Below are 10,268 nucleotides of genomic sequence, written 5' to 3' on the forward strand. Positions count from 1 at the left end.
AGAAGGGAACAAAGAGAGAGGCTCTTAATGAGCTCTGCCACTGCTGGGACCCAAACTAGGCCAGCCAACGGGCCGTGCATGAGTGTGTGTGTCTGTGCTGGTGCGGGTGGTGCTGACACACACTGCAGCAGAGTGCAGGACCAGCAGTGGACTGTGGAGCAGCCACAGGAACACGCCAGGTGACTGCAAACGCTGCAGCGATGACCAAGTCCAACAAACAGCTGACCTGTCACTGCAGTGCTGCTCCTGCAGCTAATGGAGACCCTGTTCAGGGGGTCAGACATTTTCATGTTATTTCAGCTTCTGAACAGCTCAACAGCATCCTCCGGGTCAGTTCCTTCGGTTGTCCAGGTGGGGCACTGGGCAGGAAACCCTTCTGACCAAGCTCTTTTTCAGAGAAACCGCTTCCTTTGCCCAAACTGTTATTAGCATCATTGTTGCTGGAGTTTATGGCCAGTGGTGGCAGAAATCTAGGCCTGGCCTGATGGTTAGGGGTTAGGGGTCTGTGTGACAGGTGCTTCCATAAGTGCAGCAGTTCTCCACTGCTTTAAAACTCACTCTGACATAGAAATTCTATGCAGTTCAACTTGAAACAAACAAAAAAGAACATTTTTTATTCCCTCTTTTTTCTTCAGGCAACAACTGCCAAGCTCCCACACAGCAATCAATACAGAGCATCTTAGACCTCAGCACAGAAAAGATGAACCAAGCCACAGCCTAAAACTTTGAAGCACATCATCAACAGGCAGCAGGAGGCCTCATTAGCTCCACTCATGCTTACCCTCAGTCAGGCCCATGTGGATGCTCCAGTAGTTCTGCAGACACTGCAGCTCCTTCTTCATTCCTCTCTTGCAGCGACAGTCATAAAGCGGCGAGTCTTGCAACACCTCTAGCGCCCCCTGGCACTCCTTGGAGGCCAGCATGGTGCTGCGCTCCTTGTCCCCGCCAGACAGACACTGGCGCATGATTCGGTAGCGGGAGCTGCACTGGCTGTTCTGGTTGCACAGCTCAGAAGCTCGCACGCAGTCCGGAGGTTCCCTCCAGCCGGGAGATCCCAGCTCCGACTCACACACACACACATCTGCAGCATAAATAGAAAGACAGCAACGGCAGAAAGTTACAGTTTGCACCAGTGCAGACGGACCGCGCCAAGCGTCAGACCAGGTCCAGGTTCAGGTCCAGGCTGCGGGTGGAGCTCCAAATAATTTGGAGTTATGTTCCACAGAAAATTCAGCAAATGCTGAACGGAGACAAGGGTCTAATGTTATTATGAGGTTATGAGGTAATTATGAGGTCAGTCTTTCTGCTCTCACACAGACAACGCATTAATGGACTAGAAGTTTTACAAAGATGATTGACTTGACCAGTCCGGTTTGATGACATTTTAATGAAAAATTATTGCAGCATACTTTTATTCTTTATAGGCATTGATGCTACCAAGTCAAGTCAAAACAGGGGACAATATCAGCCTTATTAGGATCTTCTATTTAAATGGTCTATTTCCCACAGACATGAATGAAGCTCTATCTTCTAGTGAGGTTCTGTGAATGATTCTACTTTGTATTTGATTTCATATTGATTGTACAATATACGTTACAAAATTAGGCTTTTGCTAAAGTACCTGTGATTACTATGTGATTTTAACTCTACATTGCCTTGTCATTCTGGGAATGAACTACTTTAGATTTGTCAGGAGATGATAAGTTTAATGTTGATCCAGCGTATAATGTAAACAGAGTAATAACTATGTTTTGCCTTTCTTGCATTATAGTAAAAAAATTAAAAAAATCTAATAAAGCATAAAAAAGGCATGTTCAATGTAAAGTTATGCAGAATTATCCAAGCTTTAAGCTAATATAAAGTATTTCAGTGTAGGACTTATGGTTTAGCAGTTATTAGCCAAAGTGCATTGAACTTTACAATAGCGCCTCCTAGGTATTAGTGGATATGATTTTTCTTTATATAAGTAGTTGTAGGGGTTTTCTATCAGATTGCCCTTTTGGATTTTTTCCAGTATTTTCTGTTTCCTCTGTTATAATTACAAAAGGCTTTACCACTTGAAGTCGGAAAGCCGACATTCCTTGCATTGCCTATTCTCCCTACTCCATGGGTTTGGAAGGATCCAAAGTTTTGTCTCTCGTTCCTCTTTTCTTCTTGCACTTTTAACCTTGAATTAAAAATCTTCTTCTGGTCAACCAGGAAAGAAAGGTAATACTTGTATTTTCTCCAAAGGTTTTGATCAGGAGGGAATCTGTTCTGAGCTTTATATGCAGGTATGTGATTTCCAGGCTCCAAGCAAAGCTAAAGTCTTACAGTACTTTACCTAAGCTGTAAAAATACACAAATCACTACAACAGTCATACAAAGACATCAGCTGCCTTCCTTCACCTCACCATTCTTCTTTGTGCATCTGGCAAAAGCCAAAACAGACACCCACACAACAACCGGCTGACCTCTGTAGATGTAAATAGCTTTCAGCAAATAGAAGTTTTATTGTTGGTTTCTGCCAGCAGCTCAGATCACTGAGCAGAAATCAACAGGCAGGAGCAGGGATTAATTAGCTCTGGAGAGAGCAACTAAATCTAAATCAGCTAAATTCACCTTCAAGGTCACTGATGGTGGAAAACATCCAATTATGCAAATTAAACGTTGGTGCATTAAATAATTGATCAACATATCAACTGTGTCGTCAGTAAGGTGATGAGTTTTCACCCCAGCATCAATGACAGGTTAACTTGGTTGACTGTTGAGGAATTTGCTCACTTTGCTGGCTCTGTTTCTCTGTCATGTGGCATATTGCAGGCCACTTTGAGTTATTGATAATTCACCTTTCTGTCGATTCTAGTAAATAATTCTGTCTGTCTGAGTTACCTAACCAATGCCAAGGTAATTTTCTATGTATGTGTTCCAACACTCACTGTGCCGACATTAGTGCAGCCTGGAACATGCTATCACACCAAGGACACGAGTCACATGTGGCCTCTTCCAGAAACACTGCTGATAGATGAGGTAGCCTACTGTCTAACACAGTGTTTCCCAACCCTGGTCCTCGAGGCACACTGCCCTGCATGTTTTAGGCGTTACCTTGCTTTAGCACAGGTGGTTTCAATTGACAAGTGTTTGCTGAACTGCAATCAGCTGAATCAGGCGTATTAAAGCTGAGAAATAAAACACGCAGGGCAGAGTGCCTCGAGGACCAGGGTTGGGAAACACTGGTGTAACACACGCTACTCCAAAGAAGTGTGAAAATGTCTGAGGAAGATGATCGGCAAGAGGAGAGTGGCCTTAAACGGGTTTTCATATTTTCCTACTGCTTGGAGTGTTTTCAATGAAGGCGCTCTTCATTGTAGTAGACAGACCATGGGCGTAGGTTTGGGTAGGGACGGTAGGGACATGTCCCGACCAATATTCACGGGATATGAAAAAGTCCCGACCAATTTTTGCCATATTGGCTCAAAGAACGTGGATCTACGATCTTTGATTAGCAGCAACAGGCGGTGCGCGGAACGGAAGCTTCTTAGTTTGACATTTATTATGAGCCTCCGAGACCGTGTCGGAACGGTGCTGTCGGGGGGTGGGGAGAGGGGGAGTCAGTTGAATCGTCGGACGTTCTTTGATTAGCTGCAAAAGGCGGCGGCTAGCTGGGCACACGCCCAGCTAGCCGCCTAGACATGAGCTAGACATGAGTCTCCGAGACCATGTCGCCACCAAAAAAGAAAAGGACAGACATTAGAAGTTATTTCGCTACGTCGGCTGTAAGTACAGTGAGTGGACCCATAAGTTAGATATCTATCACGCAACGCATTTGTTGTAAATCCGGTGTTTAGTAAGGTCAGCATTGAATGTGAGTGACAACAAACATTGCAATAATACAGAGAATTTTATTCATGTTTATTTTTTTTGTTAGTGCAATATATTATTTTATTTTATTATTGATTTCTTCTTATCTGCAATTGTGTTTCCTGTATCCAGAGGATATTTCTTTTGATCTTACTTGTAACGTTTGCTGAATTTTGTAAAGGAAAAAGTAAAGTGTTCTTGAACTGATCTGCTGAGTATGACTGTATCTGGTTGTATACACAAGATGTATGATATGGTTATGGTTGGGGGGAGGGGGTTATTAAGCCAATGTGGTTTCCCCCCCCCCCTTCTCAAAAATGTTCGGTGCTCTTGGGCATTTCACTGTGCTGCCGGGAGGGGGGGTGCGGGGGGGGGGGGGTGTCATGGTCCCCACCAAAACTTAGACCGAACCTACGCCCTTGAGACAGACTGTGGAACGTCAGCATACATGAAACGTGTAATTAAACATGTCTATTGGTGATACTGAAAGAGACAGCAATGGGCTTGTGCCAAATGCCTGCTTCATTAACTATGTGATACAGCGCCCCCTAAGGTGAGACACGGCAGAGCACTGACTCACCCTGGAGGTTTTCCATGTACAGTATTACAACATGCAATACATGTTGGAAAATCACTGAATGTGTGAATTCAGTGATTTTGATCACAAAAATATTGATATTATCAATAAAAACATAAATATATAGAAAAGTCAAGTGGATAAATTGATTTTCTCTCATTATTGTTAAATCTATGTTACTTCCAGTAGTTATTTTACTTATCAGGATAACTGCTGAGGCACTACCTCATGAGTCTCTCACAGATTATTCTGGATATGCTGAAAGATTACAACACATCACAGATTTCACATGGCATATTAATAACAATGCAGCTGAACTGTAATGTCACTCTAATGACTCACCAGTACCATCATTTAATCTCTATCACTAGGCTATGAAGATGCTTTATTCACCTCAGACAAGCAGTAACTGGAACAAAAAATTAAATTTCAGCCATTAATTTGCTATCTAATTAATTCAGATAATAATTTTTGGACTATTTTAGGGCATTTTTGGAGCATTTAAATATCAGTGGACAGTTAATTGTATGTATAAAAAAAACATGGAAAAGTAATATAGCCAGTCATTACTCAGAAGGACACTGACACTTCCATTCCACTGATCTCCAGGATACATTATATTTTCACAATGTGACTCCAACAAAAGTGATACATGTACTTCAAGTGTTGGACGTGACTTTAATGTTCCACAAAATGTTCCTCATCACTTCATGCCAAAGAAACATGTTCTTAACAATGTCAGCATACATGGCAAAAAAGGCCAGAGTGTGACAGCAGCTTTAAATCCATCATCAAGTGTTCTGAACCAGGTACCACACATCCCTCCGTGTCATTATTCAGCACTGGAAGCGGTACAGTATTAACAAATTTTTCAGTGGAACATAACTCCAAATTACTACCAGAAAATATACAATTTTGAGGATTTTTCCATTGAGTGTCCCTAAAATAGTCTAAGGAAAACACTGCTTATAAAGCTGATATACCTAGGTAGCAAGATGACACTTGACACACTTTTAATTGGTGTTTGTAAAGCAGCCAATGCAGAGGCAGCATTCATTTTTCTTTGTGCTGATTGGCTGTTCCTTCAATAGCAGAGATAAGGAAGACTGTAGATGTTGTGCTGTAGTACCAAGACAGCTTCCACTGTGTACATTAAGGTATATTTGTACATCTTGGTATGCTTGAACAACCAAAACAGACAAAAACAGCATTTTTATAGTCTAAAGTATTCACAGATTTCAGCTATTTGTGGTTCCTAACCCCCATTAATTTCAGGGTTTTATGTCACACATTATAATGATATTAAACCAGAATGAAAACTTTAGGTATATTGCAAAAAACATTTTAAAAAATATAAAGTTTTAAGTCCCCAAATTTTAAAATACCTGCACTTCAATTTTGCCATTATCTCATACCATGATTGTATGGTCCAGGTTTTTTTGGGGAAAAAAAATTAAAATAATAGTTAAAGAACATGAGTGAACATTTCTAGGTTAAGGTTGTACCAGAATGTTTACATAAAAAGAACAAGTGCAGTGAAAATTTCACAGATCTTCATTTAAGCCAAGTGGGATTTAAGAACTATAGTATTCAATCATTCAGACACAGGTCACTTCAGAGGTAATACACCCCTGATAGTTACAGATAGAGCTACTGTGCAAGTGTGATATTTGTCATCGGAACAAGGTTGGACAGTAAATCTCGAGAGAGATATGCAGTAATACAAAGTCTATTTATGAGTTTTCAAAGATACAGTCCCTCCACAGTGCCTAGCAAACATACTGAGGCCCATATCTTTTGGCCTGTTGGTGTATTGCAATCACAACGACCTCTGACATATGGTTGAGATCAAGAAAAAAGCTGTACATCATTGTAGAGTGCCAGAAAAAATGGCAAATGGTTTGAAACACCGTTCATGAGAAATACTTTGCTAGTGCTTTCTAGAACCACTATCTGTGGCTGATATAACCACAAGTGTCTTACTACAAACTGAACATTGACTCTGCTTTATTCTTGGTCATCATGATGTTCTTTGTTTCTCTACTCTTTTTTAAAGAACCTCTGAGGCCAGAAACAGAACATTTACATTGACTTTAATTACACAGATAGACTCTGTTCTTCAGCTGGTTGCATCTGGTTTTGTATAGGAAACTCAGAGCAAAAGCACGCAACCTTCTTACTAGAAAAGGATTCTGAATATCATCTTTTTTTTTCTTCTGTTTCAGAGTTTTGCGCTAAGGTTATTACGCAGAATGAGTTGCGTAGTTTGAACATGATTTGGTACAGCAGGCAGTTCCCAAAGCATCCTACAGTCAATCAAAACAGTGAGTAACCAGACGCACTTAATGTCATACTTACTGTGTGCCTGAAACACCATTACTCCACTTGGCATGTCACTAGTTCTGCCCTCTAGACATGTCAGTTTCTGGTAAATCAATGGGTGGTCTGCATGTGTGACCAATTATATCTAAATGAGACAATTCCCTCTGGTGGTTACACTTAATGTTTCTTTTTTTGCCAGTAAACATGTTTATTTAATTTTGCAATCTGTTGTAAAATCCGGAGAAGTGAAGACCTCCTCTCCCTGACGATGGCAAATTCAAAAAAGGATCATAAAAGCAGTTTTTGAACGGGTTCTGCAGCGTTGCATGTCATAGATGTTATGCACAATCTCAGGAACATTTGAACATTTTTCAGTTTTTAGGACTAAATGCAATAAAATAGCATTATGATTGATTTGCTAAGTGGTAATGTGACAGCTGCTGAGTGATGTATTTGATAGTTTCAAATTGTTGTGTTTTAATGAATATCTAACATAAACCTGAGATTTATGAAATAAAAAATATGTATAAGTTGTTTTTTCTGAGCTCTAGATTTTATTTGTGTTCCTTCTCTATTTCAAAACCATGTCCTAATCATCTAATTCAGGGGTGTCTGTCCAAAATCGGTCCTCGAGGGCCGGCATCCTGCATGTTTTAGTTCTCTCCCTAGTGGTAGTAACGACCTCCTCAGCAAGTCAGTGTTCTGCTTAGGCCTTCTGGTGAGCCATCATGTGTTGCAGGTGTGTAAAACCAGGGAGAGAACTAAACTAAACTAAGACATACAGAGACAGTTGGTGTTCTGTCTCAGGGTTCCTCATAGGTAGGGTAGGTGAATAACTGTGGTCAGCTGGTTTTTTAATAGGCTAACAATCATTCTGTGGTTGATTGAACATTTTATCACCTGCAGGGAAACTCATAGCATGCATCAAAATAATACACCTACAAATAAATTTCCTCATTCAGGTTGTAAAAATGATCTATCATTAGATTTGTTTTGATGGTTCAACAGGGCAATAAGTGCCCTCTGCTGGAGCGAATGGTCAACAACATCAAACAATGGCTATTAAACTTCACTCAGGATCGTTTAGGAGAAAACCACAGCGGCAAAGACTTACATTTCAGTACTTTGTTCTCAAAAGATAACTCTTTTCAGTTATTTTCAGTGTTCCTTAAGTTTAAAGGGCATTTAATATGCTTGTTTAATGTCTCATGATCATCCTGTATAATCTGATGAGCTGCTGCAGAATGAAATAATCCACTCAACGTGTAAATTAGAAGGAGTTCCGCGACTGCAAGATCAGATCAGATCAGATAAACTTGTGTTCTCAGAGAGAGAGAGTCCAGGTGGGAATGATCCGCTCAGATTGTCATGCAAATACAAAAGAGCAACGAGACATGGAGATAAAACTAAAATGAAACCGGACAAAGAGAAGCAAGAAAACTAAAAACGGAAATGCTGCCGCGTAATTACGCGTGTAATTACACAGGATGGAGAAAAAAAAGAAAAAGAAAGTTTGATCCAGTGAAGCTGTTTGCTGTTCTTACACAGGAATCATGTTTGCCCAACAAGCACGTTGCTTTTAATGCAATAACTGCAAATATTTTCAGTTGATTTTCTACCAGTTTCTAAAGTGTCACAGTCTTTCCAGCCCACATATCTCCACATATAACAGCCTGCCACTGACACGGCAGGCAGCCCCCCACTGAACCCGTTCCACAGGGCTGGTGGGTGACATCTTAATGGGTTTAATGTTCCTCGCGGAAGGGGAGGGGTGGGGGTGAGACGGACTAAAGTGCACGCGGGCAAGACCCAGTGCCCTCCGGTGTGTGTGCGTGTGTGTATGTGTGTGCACGCGCCACTTGTGTACTCACCCAACACAAACACCACTGAGATGATGTTAATCAGGAACATGTCGCGTCCGGATAATCCCTCTGCTCAGTTTGCTGTACTTCTTTTTCACCTTTCTCTTCTCTCTTTTTCTGTCTGTCTACTTGGGCTCCACTGATATGGTGGAGCGACCGCAGCCTGGATCCCCGAGCCGAACCCCCTCCGACTCAGAGCAGCGCAGGACTGATGGCCGGGTCCGTCACGGGGCGAACATTCCGCTGCGCTCCTCGGGAGTCCGCTGAGAAAGAAAGACTTTTCCCGTTGCTGTTTAGAGCCTGCACGCGCTGCCCCCAGCCAACTTTTCCAGGTGGTCTGTCTGTCTGTCTGTCGGTGTGAGTTTGGACTGTCTGCTTCTTCCTTTCTCACGCTAAGTCTTACAGAACGCACCGACAGAATGTCTCTGTTTGACTTGAACCTCCGCGCGCAACTCCAAAGCAGCACGATGCGCTGTAGCACACGCGTCTCGTATCCACTCCAGCTGCCTCGTGGGTCCGCTGGCGCAAGAAAACCGGGCGCGTTCGACTGCTGCTGAGGAACCTTCAAACGGCCCCGCTCCTTCCCTCCTGACACGCGCAGATACTCTTAGAAAGGCGCGTGCCAGTGTCTCTCGCTCTCTCTCATTCTCCAGGTATCCAACAAGCTCCTCGCGCACTCAGTGACTCCGCGTGATGATCTAGGCGTGCAATATGGGATGTATGGAAGAAAAAAAAAACTATTTCATTAGAATCTGTTTTTTTTTTGTTGTTGTTGTTGTTGTTTTTTTTGTTGTTGTTGTTGTTTTTTTAGATATTGAATGTACAACACTGAATTGGTACCCGGTGCAATTATCTATAGGTTGTATATGTGTGTGTGCGTGCGCGTGCGCGTGCGCGCGTGCGTGCGTGTGTGTGTGTGTGTGTGTGTGTGTGTGTGTGTGTGTGTGTGTGTAATTTACACTTGTAGAAATTAACCTGTGGTGATCTTCTGGTGATCCAAACCAAAACAATCAGGTCAAGTTGAGAACCTTGTATTTCTTCAAATTATGCTTCTCACCACTCCAGTAGTTTATGCTGGGCCAGAGGTTAATATATTAAAGTGCATGTTTTTGTGGTTTATGGACATAGCTGAAAATCAAAAATGTTTGGAGAAAGGAATGAAAGAGCATGTCAGTGCACAAACACCAAGCATGAAATCGAAGCTTTGAAAGTCCCTGTGAGGACAGCATGGCCTTCATCATTTATAAAAGGAAGAAGTTTGGAACCAGCAGGACTTTTCTGGCTGGTCGTCTAAACTGAGTGATCGGGGGAGAAGGGTCTAGATGAACTAGATGGTCTCTCTGTCGGAGCTCCAGCGTTCCTCTGTGCACAGATTCCAGACAAACCAACACTGCAGCAATCCACCAATCAGGTGGTGTGGCCAGAGGAAACCCGCTCCTTAAAGGGGCTGTATTATGTAATTTTCAGGAGCATAAAGATGTTTTATAGCACAATCAAGTAACTATGTTTCTTTCGGTTATCATAAAATACCGTCAAAAATGACTTAAAAGAAATCTGAGTTTCCATTTTTGCGTGTTGAAATTGCTCTCTGTCTCTTTCAGAACCTTCCAGTGTGCTCTTTCCTACACCCCCAGTTCAGCAAGTCATCACAATGTTTCTCTATTAAG

The 10,268-nt window shown here is 42.1% G+C and overlaps 1 protein-coding gene across 1 annotated transcript in view; it reads right to left on the minus strand.

Annotated features, from left to right (window-relative positions):
- Positions 1 to 8,650, minus strand: part of gfra2b (GDNF family receptor alpha 2b) — an 80,446-nt gene extending 71,796 nt beyond the window's left edge. Inside the window, exons 1-2 of the mRNA XM_088011338.1 lie at positions 8,611 to 8,650; positions 782 to 1,081 (exon numbers count right to left, since the gene is read on the minus strand). Of these exons, the coding sequence (XP_087867464.1) occupies positions 782 to 1,081; positions 8,611 to 8,650 (340 nt within the window). The remainder of the gene's footprint in view (positions 1 to 781; positions 1,082 to 8,610) is intronic.
- Between the last annotated feature and the right edge of the window lie 1,618 nt (positions 8,651 to 10,268).

The sequence above is a fragment of the Poecilia mexicana genome, unplaced genomic scaffold (assembly GCF_051168715.1).
Source record: "Poecilia mexicana isolate PSO_F unplaced genomic scaffold, ASM5116871v1 scaffold_12, whole genome shotgun sequence".
NCBI lineage: Eukaryota > Metazoa > Chordata > Actinopteri > Cyprinodontiformes > Poeciliidae > Poecilia > Poecilia mexicana.